Source organism: Belonocnema kinseyi, chromosome 2 (assembly GCF_010883055.1).
Source record: "Belonocnema kinseyi isolate 2016_QV_RU_SX_M_011 chromosome 2, B_treatae_v1, whole genome shotgun sequence".
NCBI lineage: Eukaryota > Metazoa > Arthropoda > Insecta > Hymenoptera > Cynipidae > Belonocnema > Belonocnema kinseyi.
The window spans coordinates 106,563,613-106,581,423 of NC_046658.1; the positions used below are offsets into that span (position 1 = coordinate 106,563,613).

At 29.3% G+C, this 17,811-nt stretch overlaps 1 protein-coding gene across 2 annotated transcripts in view; it reads left to right on the forward strand.

Moving 5' to 3' along the window:
• The window catches only part of LOC117168051 (RNA pseudouridylate synthase domain-containing protein 2-like), a 485,526-nt gene that overhangs the window by 358,312 nt on the left and 109,403 nt on the right, over positions 1-17,811 (forward strand). For both annotated transcript variants that reach the window (XM_033353396.1, XM_033353397.1), the window contains one exon: positions 15,495-15,582. In XM_033353396.1, coding sequence (XP_033209287.1) covers positions 15,495-15,582 — 88 coding nt within the window. The remainder of the gene's footprint in view (positions 1-15,494; positions 15,583-17,811) is intronic.

Sequence of the window (17,811 nt, forward strand, 5' to 3'; positions counted from 1 at the left end):
TCCAGTGATGGCCCAATTACTAGGTACATATAAACTTTCAACACTAGGTACTTCGCAGAAAGTTTCTGAGCTTAGCTATTCGTGGTGAGTGTCATAAATTAGCCATGGCATGCTGAGTTTTATTGCACAAGGTTTCTCTACTTTATACTGACAACACTTTTCAAGTCCTTATCAAACGAGCGAATGTACGTAAGTTACCTGAAATCTGCTTGGAATTTAGTTTCGTATAATTAACAAAACTTCACTAATCATCGTTGTTAAAGATAGAACCCGTAATCTACTCGTAGTAGAAACCAGGCAATAATATTTAGAAAAAAAACTTGATGCATTATATACATTATCGTTCTCTGGAGAAATAAAAAGGAATTGAGGGGAGTTTTATCAAGATTCCTCGCTTTTGAAGATCTTCACTTTCAACATTTCCTTCAAGCTTTGATACACTTTCCTGTAGGATCTCTTGAGCTTATTAAGCATTACCGCAGAAATATTATTCTCAGAATTGGCTCATAAAATATTCATTTTTCTCGAGACAAGGAGCATTATTAAGGATGTACATTACGTACAATCAATCTCAAAAGTTGTCTGTCTTTAAAATGATTTAAAAATCTTGATGGAGGCTTCTAAGCACACTTCAGAAAACAATAATTCAGGTTAAAATTATATTTAGTAGTAGTTATTTAAAGGTTTAGCTTTTCCTTTCTCTGTAGGGTCAAGTTACAATTTTTATTTAATCCTAATGATCAAGGCCTCATTTTATTCTTTGAAGAATTCTCTACAATTCTATTTGGGTGGACTTAATTAAAATTTAAAATATGATTGTTTATAAAAATAATAACTATATGATTTCTTAATTAATTTCTAAAAATAAAATCCACCCAAATAGAAATTTAGAGAATTAATGGAAGAATAAAATGAGACCATGATCATTAGGATTAAATAAAAATTGTAACCTTTCCCTAAAGAGAAAGGAAAAACTAAACCTTTAAATAATTACTGCTAAATAAACAGTTTTATCCTGAAATTGATTGTTCGTAGTTTACATCCTTAATAATAAAATAAGTTGATTTATATTATAATTTGAAATTTGAAGGTATTAATTACATATTTAGAAATTTTTGGTGCACTTCCGAAATCCCAATTTTATTTTCATGTTGAAAACCATGGAAAATCTATAAGAGCCATGGTTTTTCAAGGTCACTTCGGTAAATACATACAATTTCAGAGAAGTTTTTGGACAAAAGTTGTAGATCCAATAAAAATATACATTTTTGATCATAAACACTCTTCCTATAGGATTGATAGTTTCTGATAAAATCGCTGTTAAATTTAGAAAGTACAACAGGCTTGAATCCAGTAAGTATTAGGCCCTTTTGTGACTGGTCAGTGGTCCCAGATATAATATTTTTCAAACCCTTATCCCTTTCTAAGGTCTTGTGGGGGTCTCGAAGGCACCCCGTGAGTGGTCACAGAAATAATTTCGGTCAAATCTCTAACCATTTCCAGCGTTTCTGAAGGGGAGAGATTTACAATATTGAACAATTTAATAATATTTCGACGTTTTATGTCAAAAAGAATACTTTTAGCAAAAAATCATTAAATTTCAAGGATCAAATTTTTTAGCTTTTTATATTTTTCGTCTTTGATAACATTTTCCATAGTAAATTTTTAATTTTCAACCAAAATTTTTTAGGATAGAATAACGTTGTTCATTTTATATTGGTATTGAAAACAACATTCATTTAGTTGGAACAGAATTCTTAAATTCTAAATAGTTCCAGGTTATATTAAAGTTTTGCACGGAAAATCGGTTGTTAATTTATTTTTGATTATTTATTTATTTATTTATTCATATTTAACGACGAAATTTTGAAAAATCAAAAATGGCTAAGAATTCAACGATACAATTTTGAAAACACACTCTTAAATGTCTTCATTCGAATAAAAAAATTTTTTAAATAGAAAAAGAGGAAATAAATTTAGATTATAAATAAAAATTTATGATTGAGTACATTCATTTGACAATAAAAGTATAAATTAAATAAAGATTAATCGTAATCTTAACTAAATTTTAAATATAGCCAGTCATGGCCGTAAAAAACTTTTCACTTTTGGCTATACTCATATGATAGCCGAGGGGTGCATAAATTTTGCAACTTTCAGCTTAAAGGGCCATTCCTCCGTTGATATTAACTTTTGAATTTGTTTTTCTGTCGAATTTTTCTTGGAAAGAAAATTTCCCCAATTTAAAACTCATTTTAAAAAATCCCATATGCTCGTATAACTTTAAAATTTTATTTTTGTTCTAATTTAAAGAAACTGTATCTCACCTTGAAAATATCGGTATGAAAATAGTCGTGTGTTAATAATTATACACTAATTTTTTAGTAAATTGTTTTCAAGTTGAAAAAAAGACATTAGCTTCTTGTAATTTTGTATGTCCTGTGTTGAAAATTTGTCATTCATTTATTTATTCAAAGAACTAACCTCATTGAATATAATTAAAACTTCTATTATTTGATTGAAAATGTAGTATATTGCGACAGGAAATATTATAAATATTTCATTTAAAACAATTGAATCCTTTATTATTCTCCTATTTTCGCAAAAAATCACCCTACATCCACTGTTTTGAGATCATTCTAGACTGTGAAGTCTGTAAATGTATTTTTTTACATGCCCTAAAATAATACCACTAAAAAACAAAGTTTTGTTTAAATTTTAACTTACAATAAATTCTTTTTTAAAACGCTTTCTCCTCTCGTCTCACTACAACTTCGAGCTTTCTTGAAAAGAACTAGAACTAATTTTTCTTTCGAAAATCGACACGAATTGAGTCGAAACGATTCAGAATACAGAGGCACATACTCGTGAAGCCATATCTTAGTTACGATCCCTTCGCAAAAGTAGTCGAAAACAGGGGTTGTAAACGAGATACTTGAAGAAGGCCGGAAAAGAAGGAAAGGGGGAGATCGGTAGAAAGAGACAAACCAAGCGAACGAAACTTTCAGGGGTTGTTGATTCAGGGGCGGTCGATACAGCCTAAATTCCAGAGCTCACCGAGTTGGAGGAAAATTCACTGAACAGTAGGACACTTTTTGGAAACGAGGGAAATCGAGAGTGTGAAGTGGATTCTTTCGACAAGATTGCCTCTTATTTATTTTCTTCTCCGAAGCAATATCGACTGATTTGAACTTTTTTCTCTCGTTTTAGTCCCTTTACACATTGATAAACGATTACGTCCCATTTTTCTCATTTCTTTTACAATTGCGTAAATCCTGCAAGGATTTTTTTACCTTTGTGGCTCTATTCAGAGGACGTCATTTCAATTCCTTTTCTGAGAAAGAGAGAAATACATGTTTATTGAAATTCAAAATACCAACAGTATTGACATTTGCTCGAGTACATTATGTTTAAATACAATATTTCCAGGATTCAGACTCATGCCACTTTTCACACTTTTTTTAACGATGCAACTGTTTTAGTTTCGTTTTGAAAAAAAAAGTCAAAGTAGACGTAGAGCGCTTACAAGAAGGGTTTCGTAGCCTATAAGGCATGAATTGAGTCGTAATAATCTCTCTCCCATACTTTCCTTCCTCTACTTTCTTCTACTCTCCCTTACCTAAACCCGCTCCTCCCACTTTTCTTTCTACACTTTCGCTCTCCTCCATCCCCCTCCCTTTCCATTCCCTCACTTTTATTCACTTCCCCTACTTTATCTTCCCGTGCTTGTCATACTTTTTCTACTTCTCTCTCTTCTATTTCAATTTCCATGCATATCCTCCTCAACTCACCTCATTTCTCTACTGCTCTTCCTTTTAATATTCCTAACTTCCTTCCCCTCACTTCCCGTTACTTTTCCTATTTCCCCTCTAGGGGAAAAACTACGTCGCGCACCTGACCGAAACTGTATCATATAAAGGTTTCTACCAGGGGCTACGAAACCCTATTAAATTAGAGATAGTAGGCGCTGCTTGCCTCTAAACAGGGTTTCGTAACCTATTAAGTCGTTCAAACCTTCCTCTCCCATACTTTCCCTCTCCATCCATATTTCCTCGCCTCACTTTTCACTTTTCGCTTACCCTCCCTTCACCAACTTCATCCCCCCCCCCCTCATTTCCCTTTCACTACTACCCTTCTCCTGTCCTCACTTCTTCACCCCTACTCACCCGTTCTATTCTATTAGCCCTCCCCTCAATTCCCCTCATTCTCATCTCATAATTCAAATAAGTTTCCCAACTTCCCCTCCCACGCTTCCCATACTTACCCACCCCTTACTTTCTCTTACTTCCCCTGATAACACACCCTTAATTATAAAATCAAGAAAAATATATATATTATTGATTTCTCGAAATCTTAAGGGAAGCTTTTAAGTGTACTTTAGAAAAAAAAATTCAGGTTAAAATTGTTTATTTAACAGTAGTTATTCAGAGTTTTGGTTTTTGCTATATCTTTAGGGAAAGATTACATTTCTTATTTAATCCTAATGATCAAGGCCTCCATTTATTCATTGAAGGATTCTCTACAATTCTATTTAGGTTGTGTTAATTAAAAATTAAACTTTAATTGTTTATAAAAATAATAATTGTATGATTTATAAATTAATATTTTTTAATAAAATCTACCCAAATAGAAATCTAGAGAATTCTTCGAAGAGTAAAGTGAGGTCTTGATCATTAGCAGAGATAAAAACTAAACCAGTAAATAACTGTTTAATGAACAATTTACCCTGAATTATTTTTTTCTGAAATCGACTCTGAAGCCTTCGTCAAGATGTGCAGAAATTAATAATAGATCTATTTCTGTCGATTTTATAGATAATTTGAAAAATAGGTGACATTTAAGATTGATTTTACGTAGTGTACATCCTTGATGCAACTATTTTTTCAACATGCTTTCTAAGGTAAGTATTACTCCACTTTGTCTTTAAAAATATTATCAAACTTTTTTCATGTTTCGTTAAAGTAGCATATCCAACATTTTCAAAATCGAAATTTTAAGATATTTCAAAATTTCATAAGATTTCAAGGGATTTTTATGTTGCCCAAATTTTAAAAGAAATTTTAAGTGGATTTACAAATTTTAAGATATTTCACAGAATTTTAAATTATTTAATTGATTTGTTCAGATTTGATCTGATTTACCTGGTCTTATAGGATCTCCAAGGTGTATACAGTTTTTTTTTAAATTTCATTGGATTTCAAAGGATTTGAAAGATTTTAAGGTATTTTATAAGATATCAAGAAATTCCAATATTTGAAAAATTTCAAAGGGTTTTAAATGGTCTTCTAAGATATACATGGATTACAAGGGATTTTAGGAAATTTTACAGAATTTCTAGAGACCTTTAGAGAGTGGCTGAAATCTAATGAAATTGTAAAGGACTTCTAGAAATTTTTAGGGGTTTTATGATGGGGTTAGATATGAAGATGTACAAAATTTCACGAGATTTAAGGAATTTAACCATTTTCAAACTATTTTAAAGAATATAGTGTGTTTAAAAATATTCCTCGAATTTCTATAAGATTTTGAAAAATTTCGTAGCATTATAGAAAATTTCAAGAGATTTAGAATTTTTTGAAAAGTTTTGAATGATTTCGTAAGATTTAAAAAAAAATTGTAATATTTCGAAGATTCTGAAGGATTTTTGCAATACTTAAGGTATTGGTAGGATTTCCAAAGGAATGTAAATGTTCCATAAGATTTAAAGTCATTCCTATATTTTAAGGAATTCAAATAAAGTTGGAAAGTTTTCCAGTGGTTTCAAAGGATTCTAACAGAATTCAAGGGTTATAAATGTATTTCAGTGCACTTCAAAAGGTTTCGAAGTTTTCAAAGGATTTCAAAACTTTTAAGGCATTTCGTAATTTTTGAAAGCATTTTGAATGATGTTACAGATTGCAAGTTGTTTTACAAGCTGTGACAGAATTTCTGGGATTTCAGAAAATTTTAGAGGATTTTAAACAGACCTTGCATATTAAATCATATTAAAAAGATTTTCGAACCATATTAAAGAGATTATTCAGGAGAGTTACCAATTTTTCATTATAAGTATTTAAAACTGCGAATAAAACAAGAATTTGAATTATAAATCTTTATTTTTTAATTAAAAAATATTTTTAATATAAACGTTTAATATTGATTAAGATATTTATTTGAAATTCACATATTTAATATTGTCTTTAAACTACTAATTTTTTTATTCTGATTTGCAATATTTGTATTTCATAAGGATAAACCTTCGTTTAGAAAATACTGAAATGTATCAACTTTTAAGTCACTCAAAACGATCCAGTGGATAAATTTACAATCTCGCTTTCCTCTTATAACGAATTCCATGCTACGTTATATCTATCTAACTGTAATATTTTCTGAAATTGAACGGAATTCCTAAAAGCTATCCATATGATATGGAACCAGGGCTGCCAGGCAGTCACTTACTTACTTTTATCAGTTTTTCAGGTTACTTTTTAGCCGCTCTTTTAAGAAAAAGTCTCTAGACACTTTTTTTAACGATGCTAATTTTTTAGAATTTTCTGTGTGACGTTATTCAGAGCCTTTTAGAAACTTAGCATGGACACGAACCACTTCAACTATAGAATGCCACCGAGTGAGTCACGCTTATCCCAAAAGGGATATTGTCTGATGGTATAATAATAAATAGCCTGGAAGTTTTTCACGCAAACTTCGCTTCTCACAATTGCACAATATCATTTCATGACGTCATACCGAGCATTCTAGAAAATTAGCATGGACACGAACCACTTCAGCTTTAGAATGGTCTCGATGTCGGTAAGGGAAGAATTTGTGCTTAATACCGGCCCAGCCTACTACTGCACTGATCAATTTTACTTTGATTTATGATATGAGGCCGCAGGAAGCCATATTGGATGTTTAATCTTGCGCATAATTACCACTAAAATATTAATCTGTTCTGATACATGGGATATATTATACCAATTTTTTAAGCGGATTATCGAAATTTCACGTCCACGTCATTCTGGTAACAATATGGAAATTGTCAAGAAGGGGGAAAATGCATGTAACTATCAGTGCTTGTTCATTATTCTATTCATTCATTCAAGCGAGTAGTTAAAGCCATAATACATATTTCAACGGCATATATGAAAATCAGTTTCATTGAATGCAAATCACGTAAATCCAATACGATGGGTAGTTCTTTATGTAAAACGCTTCATAGTAATCGATATTTGAAGAAGCCGGTGCGCGAAAGTCAAATTAATTTTTATCAATTAATAATTTACCTAAGTATCAAATTAAAATGTAGACTTCATTTTAAACGATTTAAACGATCCATTTTCAGTAACCTATAACTTTTATTTAAATATAAGATTTTATCCTGGCAGAGTAATTAGCAAGGGCGTTTCTAAACACAAATCTCTTAACTTACCGACATCGAGCCTGTTCCACTACTGAAATGGTTCGTAACCATGCTAAGTTTCTCGAATGTTTTCTTTGGGTCTACGATGGCGCCCCAAAATGATAGTACGCAATTGTAAGAGACGATTCTGCGTATAGTTATTAGAAAAAAAGGAAAAATTAAAACGCAACTTTGAAGATTTTTACGCACGATGTTTGGACACGAACCACTTAAACTGTGGAGCGATCTCGATGCCAGTAAGGTAGGAATGTGTGATAAGAAACGCCTTTGTTTATCTAATTAGCAGAAATTAGTAGCAAATAATTTTTTAATTTTATATCCTAATAAGATATTCCTTAATCTAAAAAAGACATTTGGTATTTTAAGTCTTACTAGTGTCTTCCATTTTTAATACTGATCCATTTCGTGGATGTTCACAATAGGAAATTTGCTAAATTGTTAAATTTTTAATTTTTATGGTTCAAAATCATTCATTTTTAATAGTATGTTGTGCACCAAGGCAGCGAAATAGCCTTTTTACGGCCACCGTATTTTATGTTAAGTGTATGGTTTCCGAGTTTTCTTGTGATATTACGTCTCAGGTTCGAGGTTGGTTTAAAGGGACAATGTCGCGCAGAAAAGTACGCGTGGCTCAAATTAACGAACGCGGCCCAGCCGGGTAAAGTACCCCGCCACTAACGAGACCTACTTTTCTCTTCAAAACCACACTGAGAGAACAAGGAAACTACACTCGTGTTACATAAGCATCTTTTTAAAATTGTTCTCTAGCTTGAAAATTTGCGATTTAAGATCTTTTGATTTTTAATGTAAATTTAAACGTTTTTTCAGTTTTGAAGATTTAGAAATGAAAACTTTTCAATTTAAAAGATGTGAAAATCAAAAGGAATATCCGTAAGGAATTATAATTGAGCGGCTAACAATAAAAAGTGGAAATTTCTCGTTGGTCAGTAAGAAGAAGCTATAGAAAAGTGCCTAAAAAATGGATATAATTTCAAGCCTCGTTCAAAGCCGAAAATGCACGAGGACGAACCCGACCTCGCCCGACTGGACAATCCGCTTTCAGTGGCTAACTAGCCTGAATTTTGCAGGGCGTCCAGGCCGTCAAGAGAATAAAAAAAAGTTCATGGCAACATTTTAAACGATTGCTTTGCGATGAATTCTAAGAGAATATTGAAAAGAGACCACAAAACATTTTTTATTGTTTCCTAAAATTTTTTAAAAGTGTGTAAAATATTTATTAGACTTTTGTAATTTTTCCGTATTAGATCATTTTAGAAAAATTAAGGAACATAATTTTTTTAAAGCCTTCTTGTGCAATTTTGTTGCACATTTTTTTAAAGTTTATGTTGGTTTAAATAATGTACTTTCAAATTTGAGTAAGTTTAAGAGACGTTCAGAAATTTTAAATGATTACAAAATAATTAAAACTTGTAAAGATTTTTGAAGAATTTTGTAAGGTTTGACGAAAATTTAAAAAAATGTAGGTTCCTAGGAGTAATTAAAATAATTTTTTATTTCGAAAAATTAATTTCAAGCCATTATTTATGAACATTTTAACACATGACCAAAGATTGTAAAAATGATCAAAGAAGGATCTGAATTATATCAAAGGCATCTTTTTTTGATTTTTCAGAATTAAGCAACAAGCAGGAAAAGGACATGATTCGAAAAAAGAATTTTTTTAATATTCGTGTGCAAATTTGAAACGATGTTTTATTTTTAATAACCAACTTAAAAAGGAAATTGCGAAAGTTTTTTTTAGAAATATCAAACGATTTCCTACAATTTTTTGCAAAGAGTGTTAAAGATTTGAAAGCGAAGTTTTCAAATCCGTAAGATTATCACACTTTTTTAAATATAAAAAGTTGAGTAAATTCAGGAAAAATTAAGTAGAATTCAAGAGATTTAAAAATAATTTAAACTTTAGAAGATTATTAGAAATAAAAATTTTGGAAGCTGTCAAAAATAAACTTTAGGAGCTTTATACGAATCTCGAAATGTCAAGAGCATGAACAAATTTTTTTCAAATGCTGCCAAAAATTTAGAAAATTATAAGGTAATTTTTTTTTTACATTTTGAATGACTTTTTAAAATGTTGAGAAAAATTCGAGGCAGTTGAAAATACTTTTAGGAATTTCAGACGAGTCGAATAGATAAGAAATATTCACAAATTTGAAAACATTTCAGAAAATTGATCAAATATTCCTTGATTTCTTACAAATTTCTTAAACATTCCTAAACATCTTTGAATAGGACTCGAATTTTTCCTAATGTTTTGCAATATTCTATAAAATAACACAATTTCTTTAAAATATCGTAAAATATTTTCTGACACATTTGATATATTTAAAAATCTTTTTTCAATTTTCTTAAAAATCTTATAATAATTATCTTTATATAAATTTAAAAACAAACTGACAATACTTATTTTCTTGCTTTCAGTTTTCAGAATTTAATTCCAACTAAAAAAAAAGTGTTACAAACTTCTAACATATAAATAGTTATTCAAAATATTCATGTTATGTCATTATTAATATAATTTTTTATTTTTTATGGTAGTCAAAAATTGTTTTAAATTGGTGAATTGCAAGTAGTACTTACGTAAGGTAACTTCCATATTTGTATGACTACAAAAATATTTAAAATCCTTTTGTGTTTAAAAAATGGTCTTATTTATTTAAGATAATACTTCATGTTAAAAACACTTTTTTGTTTAGGAAACGTCTTTCATGTTTTTAAACATAATATAAAAAATTTGACGTAACGGCGATGAGGGGAAGGCCAAAAAGAAATGTTACGGTCTGTGTCACACTGCGTGTGGGGGGGGGGGGGGGGGGGGGGGGGGGGGGGCATTTTAATAACTAATTAACATATTTTTAGAATATTTTTTTATTTATTCTGCCCTGGGGTCAAAAATGGTACAAAAAACGCCGGGAAGTTTGGAATAAAAACTGTTGTTTATTCATTAATTTAAAAAATAAACAATATTCATAATTTTATAAAATTTCCAAAATATTATTTCTTTTTGGCCCTAGCCTCATCGCCGTTACGTCAAATTTTTTATATTATGTTTGAAAACATAACAGACATTTCCTAAATAAAAAGGGGTTTTAAGATGAAGTGTTATCTTTAAATAAATCAAACATCTTTTTTAACAATAAAGGCTTTTTTAATATTTTTGTACTCATACAAATATGAAACTTACTTAACCTAAGTTCTACTTGCAATTACCAAATTTTAAACTTTTTTCACTGCCATAAAAAATAAATGATGATATTAATAATGACATAATATGAAAATCTCGAATAAATATTTATTTGTTGAAAGTTTTCAAACACTTTATTTCGAGCTGAAATTAAATTCCGAGAATGGAAAACAAGAAAATAAGTATTATCAGTTTGTTTTTTTAATTTATATAAATATAATTATTATAAGATTTTCAAAGAAATTGAAAAAAGATTCTTGAATATATCAGATGTGTCAGAAAAGATTCTAGGATATTTTAAAGAAATTCCTTCATTTTACAGAATATTACAGAACATTAGGTTGAATTCCAGTTCTTTTCAAAGATGCTTAGGAATGTTTACGAAATTTGTGAGAAATGAAGAAATATTTAATAAATTTTCTGAAATATTTTTAAATTTCTGAATATTTCTTATCTGTTTGACTCGTCTTAAATTCCTGAAAATATGTTTAACTGATTCAAATTTGTTTCAAAATTTGGAAATATTTAAAATGTTAAGAAATTGCCTTATAATCTTCTAAATTTTCGCAAGCATTTAAAGCGTATTTGATCATACTCTTGAAACCTTTCGAGATTCGTTGACAGCTCCTAAAGTATACTTTTTACATTTAAAAAATTTAAATTTCTAAAAATCTTCTAAATTATTCCAAGGAAACTAAATTTTTTTTAATTTTCTTCAAACCTTAAAAAATTCTTTAAAAATCTTACTAGTTTTAATTATTTTTTAATCGTTTAAAATTTCTGAACGTTTCTTAAACTTACTCAAATTTGGCATTACACTATTTCAATCAACATAAACTTTTTAAAAAATGTGCAACAAAATTGCACAAGAAGGCTTCAAAAGAATTATATTCCTTAATTTTTCTAAAATTATCTAATATGGAAAAATTGCAAAAGTCTGAAAAATATTTTACACACTTCTTACGGCCCAAGCAACGTTGTTTACTTTTTACAGCCAATATTCTATTGCTACTTTTTACAGCCTTAAAATTATATCCATTTTTTAGGCACTTATCTATAGCTGCTTCTTATGACCAACGAGATACTTCCACTTTCTATTGTCAGCCGCTCAATTTTTATTTTACGTTTACTGTGGAATTAAGAATTATTAATTTTTACTTCAGGACAGGAATTTTCCGTAATTAATTATAATTTGACTTGAAGAAAAGATTTTTGACATCTAAATTAAATTTTGGAAAGGAATTTTTATTCTGTTTTATAAGGAAAGAATTTGAAAATATCTCGGCTTCAAGTCAGAATTCATCAAAATTTGAATTTTCCTTACAAATTTTGAAAAAAAGGATTTTCTATCATTCTCATTTATAAAATTGGAATTTAAAACAAAAAAATCCCCGTTTTGAGTCAGCATTTGTCAGATTTTGAAAATTCCTTGGAATTATATATTTCTGAATTATAATGGAAACTTTTTTAAATAAATATAATTCTGATTTTCAACAGGGAATGTTTGGAAACAAATTGAATTTTGACTTGAAAAAGGGAATTTCGTAGAGTTACAATTTTATCTGGGAAAAGAGTTTTTTGACATGAAGCAGGAATTTTTCTAAATTATTTTAATTCTGTATTATAAAATTTGGATTTTCCGAAAAATCCCTGTTCTAGGTCAGAATTTGTCAAATTCTGAAAATTTCTTGAGATACTATATTTCAGAATTATGATATAAACTTTTGTAAATAAATATAATTCTGACGTTGTACAGGAAATTTTTAGAAATACATGTAATTCTGACTTGAAACATGGAATTTCGTAAAGAGTTATAATTTTATCTTGGAACCGGATATTTCTTGTATGGAACGGAAATATTTTTTAATAGTTTTAAATCTGATTTATAAAAAAGGTATTTTCCAAAAAAGTTTCTTAAAACAGGAAAATATCCCTTGGAATTCAAAGGAAAATCAGAATTGTAATTCTTTTGACAAAAAATGATCTGTTGATTAAATTCAGAATTATAATTGTTTTTTAAAGTTCTTTGTTTCAAGTCAAACATCTTTTAAATCTTTCATATTGGTTATAAATATCTTGAAATCTTTAGAAACTAAAAAATTACCAGAAGAAAACCGGGAAATGACCGAGAATTGGAATTCAACCATTGACTAGACACCCTGATTTGTTATTGATAGTTTATTTAATTATTTTGTTGCAAGTTTTGCTTGGTTGCAAATAAATGAAGCAACTTTGTAACTTTGATTTTCGTTATCTTTGAAGAAAAAATTGTAAGAAAAAAAAAGAAAAGAAAGAAAAAATTGTATGATCATGTGTAGTTCTCGTTTTAATAGTTAAATTCTCTAAATTGATTATGTTTAAATTAATATCTAATTTGAAATTTCGGTAATCATTTGTAATATCATAAATTAATTTAAAAGTGAATATTCTTGGAAAAAATGGTACTCGCAAAACGAAGCATCAGCCAGGGTACAATTTTCTCGTTCGAGAATCAGTAGGGTTGGCCCACTGTTGAAGAGTGACACACTATTGCTACCATGGCCCAATTTTTAGGATGATTGGGAACCCGGTAAATTATATTTAATTACATTTGTTATTACTTCCCCAGTTGTGAATAAATTGTTAGCTGGAAATTTTATGTTGTCAGTGAACGATATTTTCAAGCCCAAATTAGCGTGTCTTTAATACTTGCCAATACTGACCATGAAAAATGGCATAAAAGTGGTTCCATTCAAACGAGCTCAAATTATTCGTGGAAATTTGCTTTTTTTAAATATATTTTAATTGTCGCCATTCAAGGAGGTCATTGTAGAGGGTTCCGTGTGGGACTCCACACCAGGTGTATTATATGATAATGGATCCAAATGTTCCTCTGCCCAGTACGTTTTAATTAACACGATGATAATTAGTCGAAACGACCGACGCCGATGCGCCAGTCCAGCGATTCCAATTATGTTGCTGCGACAAAGCTGGACAAAGAATTTGAAATAAAGTTTCTTCGCCATTGAGTTTTGCTAACTTTGTCCCAAAAAGTGCTGCATCAATTTAAGTTAGCGCCCTCTGAAATAGGGGTGTTCCGCTAAATGGCAGAATTAAGAAGACGTTTCTCGTCAAAACTTCTTCTCGAAGGCTCTCGTTTCATTCACGATTGAGCTGAGTAAAGTTGAACAAGCTGAAAGAGTTTTGCGAATTATTAATCACTTCTGCGTTAGAACACGAAATAACCCGAAGACAAGTTCTCCTTGAAATTATAAAGGATTTCCAGCGAGTGGAAAACTGATGTACTTTTCGCTCATTATTATTTTTATTGCCTCTGGTGAGAAGAATGAAGTTTTATTGGAAATAGGAAACTTTGAGAACTAGAAAATTGCTTTAAATCAATCTTTTTATTGAGAAAATTATATATTGACTTATATATTATATAATGGTCAATAATTGGTGGACGTAGGTCGAGGAGAACTTGAAAATCATAAAAAGCCAGGAAAATCTGTTTATAAAGGGTTCTATGTTAATAATGTTACACGATTAAGATTTTGGCCTGGGAAGATAAACAATTGGTTAGGCAAAAATTAGGACCCTTTGAGAATTAAGTTTTGCGGCAACCCTTTTATAAGGTTTTTTCGAATTTATTCACCTTTTTTTGTAGTTGCTTCCTTCTGACGTTTATAGTTGTAGTTCAAAATTGTATTTTTTTATTTTATTTAAAATTCGTATTTTTTGGTTGAATTCGACCGTTTTTAATTAAAAATGAATACCTTCTTGTATGAAAATTAAACTGCTTGCTTGAAGGTTGAATCACTTTGTTGAAAAAACATTTTTATTGCAAATTTATAATTTGAGTTGAAAATTCATCTGTTTCGATAAAACTGGAATTTTTTGTTTGTTTAAAACGACTTTCTTTAACTGAAAATGTAATCTTTCTTAGTTGAAAATTTAAATTTTTTAGTAGAAAACTGATATTATTGAGTTGGAATTTCTCCTTCTTTTGGTTAAAAATGCTATTTTTTGGACTTTTATCAAATAATCCGTAACGGTATAGATTATTCTGGAATTCTAAAATTTAGATCAATTTTCTAGATGATTCTGAAAAATTTGAGATTTTATTGTGGAATTCTTTGGAATTTTCTTTAATATTAAAAAATGTTCGAACTGACTAATCTGGAAATATAGAATAATCGAGAATGTTATTTGTATAGAGCAAATCTTTCTAAAAGTAGAGGGCTGTTAAATTCTAGGGAATTTTCATTGCAAATTATGAATTTAACATTGTTTAAAAAACTAATTTCTGCATTTTGGGTCTTACCATTTTGTTCTTTGTTTTTGAACCTTTTTTTGTAAAATTTTTGTTAAAATACCTATTTTCAGGGTTGCAATTGGACCAGGAAACGTGAAAAAATCGAAAAAGACCAGAAATTTTTTGAGACCGGGAAAAAACCGGTAAATGAATTTTTAGTATAAACATCTATCTTATCACTTTCCTTCACTTGATATCACATGAAAGTATGGAATTTTAAATTAATTCAATGTCATATTCTATAAAATTCGTACACTTCCAATTTGAAAAATTTATTTAAATTGTTCAAGGTCTGAATTTAAAATTTAAAGATAGAAATTGCCACCTTGATTTTTGAATTCTATTGACGTATGCCAGGGATTAAACATTTAAACTAAAATGATTATGAAATATATTTTTGTATAAATTAGAAACTAGCCTCTGAATTTTTATTCTTTTTCAAATTATGTGACAATAGTGCAAGTAGTTTCATGCATACAGTTGTCAAATTTGAATTTTTATGAGATTTCATTTTGCTCGATAAAAATAAAACTATTGTGATGAATGATAGTTTCGATTTCTATGTATCAACTCATCTTTTGCACTTTTCATTTCAGGCGAAATTGGAAACCAAAGCGCTCAAGGCAAAGAGGCCAGGTTTTACCGATGAACGCTACAACGAGACGAGTTACTATGTAGAAAATGGTACGTATACGTTTTTTTATTCCATAAAAAAATCAAATTTGGCTGGTTAAAGTTCAACTGGGAAAAAGTGTTGATGGAACACAAATTTTCTTATTTGGAACTATTCTATTGGTAGTTTAAATAAATTCCAATAGATTTCTGAAAGGTTTTTTTCTGTGCCTTTTCCTTAACCGCATAAGCATTTTTTGTCTAATTAAATATTTCATCTTCAAACATGAAACTCAAAAATAAATTGGAATTTTCTGGAAAAAAGCAATGGGTGGTTTTTGAGAATATACCATCTTTCTATACGATTTTTAACTCTTCTAGTGTGGATACATACAATGTCGTCCTTGTAGGATTTTTGAGGGATTTTTCGTTGATTATAAGCATTTACAAAACATTTTACCTTGAAAATGTAGATTAAATATCAATCGAACTTTTTTTTATAAAAACAACTCTTTTAAAAAATAATTTAGTCTAGAAAGAATGCTTGATGTTTTTATTTTAGTACTTTGAGATTAAAATGTCAAAATTTGTTTTATATCGACAAACATCGGTTTTACGTGTTACAATTTTTTAACAAAAAAGTCAATCTACGATTAAATAGTTACGTTTTCAATTAAAATAATGCATTTCTAAATAAAAAAGATTCATTTTTTGCAAAGGAGTTCAACTTTAAACCAGGCAATTAAAAAAAAAGAAAATAATTGTTGATTTTTCAATAAAAAAAAGTTAATTCTTAACAAAGCATGTTGTGGTTAACATTTTGAGAAAAAATGGTTTTTAATTTCATATCAAGAACATTTGATTCCCACCAAAAAATCAGACTGTTTAACAAAATATTTGAATTTTTAATCAAAACATATTAATTTTCAACCAAGAAAATGCATTTTGAATCAAAGGGAATGATTTTTTAACGAATAAATAATTTTCTATCAAAAAAATATAAATTTTCAGCAAAATAGATGAATTTTCAACCAGACAAGGTGAATTTTCAACGAAAAATGGAATAGTTATATTTTGAGGGAAAAAAGTTTATTCTCATACTAAAAAAATGTTCAGCAAAATAGTTACTTTTTTAACCAAATAGATGAGTTTTCAACTAAAATGATGAACCTTAAAGAAATAAAATAAAAAGTTGATTTTTTAACTAATCAAATTAATTTTGAACGTAGAAGTTCAATTTTAAATCAAAGAGATGAATTTCCATACGGAAAAATTAATTTTTAAAAAATTAGTTCAAATTTCAAGTATGTAGTTGAACTTTTGACTTAAAAAATAGTTTTTATGTGATTAGTTAAATTTTTAACAAAATAATTTTATTTTGAATCAAATTGTATAATTATTAACAAACTGGAATTTATTCAGAACTAAAAATATTGTGGGAGACTTTTCTACAAAAAATGTGAACTATTAACCAAGTATATAGTTGGATTTTTTATTGGGTTCTATCAGTTTAGTTCAAAATTTAGGTGAAAAAAGAGTTAGCTTCTTGAAACCAAGGGAAAAATTAAGAATTCTTTAAAAAAGGGAGAAAAAAGTTTATATGCGGCCCCTCATATGTTATGTGAAAATCTGCCGCCCAAGTTAATAATTAAATTATATCAATATTCTTAAAAGAAACAAAATGTTTGAAGAATTAAATTCTAAATTTTCTCTTATTAGTATCAAATATTTTTAAAGTCATTATTCATTCTGAAATTTTCGGTTACATAGAATTACATTTATATTTCCCATTTAAAAATAAGAGGGGTTAACTGAATTGTCTGATGACATTTTGAGAGGTAGTTCACCGAAATGTCACAAATTGCCACCAGAGGGGATGAGTGAAAAATCACTGAAAATAGCGTCACGTAATATGTGGATGCTCCCCTAGCCGTGATACATTTTCACACTGTGAGTTGTGAACACCCTCCAGAATTTTATAAGCTCATTTTAAATGTTAAGCTCCTAATGAAATTTTGTATATATTCATATTTCGCCTGAAGTTAGTATTTTAAGCGGATTTGTGGCCCTTGGCAATTTCCACCCTGAACCTAGGGGTGAGAAAGGGATGAGAATGAGATGAGAAAGGGAAGAAAAGGGAGGATCGTGCGTGGTAGGCAGGCAGCTTGTCTTCCACTAAATCCAGGATAGAACAGGGTTACGTGATTCAAATCTAGATTCGATGGTATCTCTCGGGCGCCAAGTCAAGAAGCCTCGGCGTGTGTTATCGGCCTAGAAATCCTGGGCCTCTGTAATTCGGTC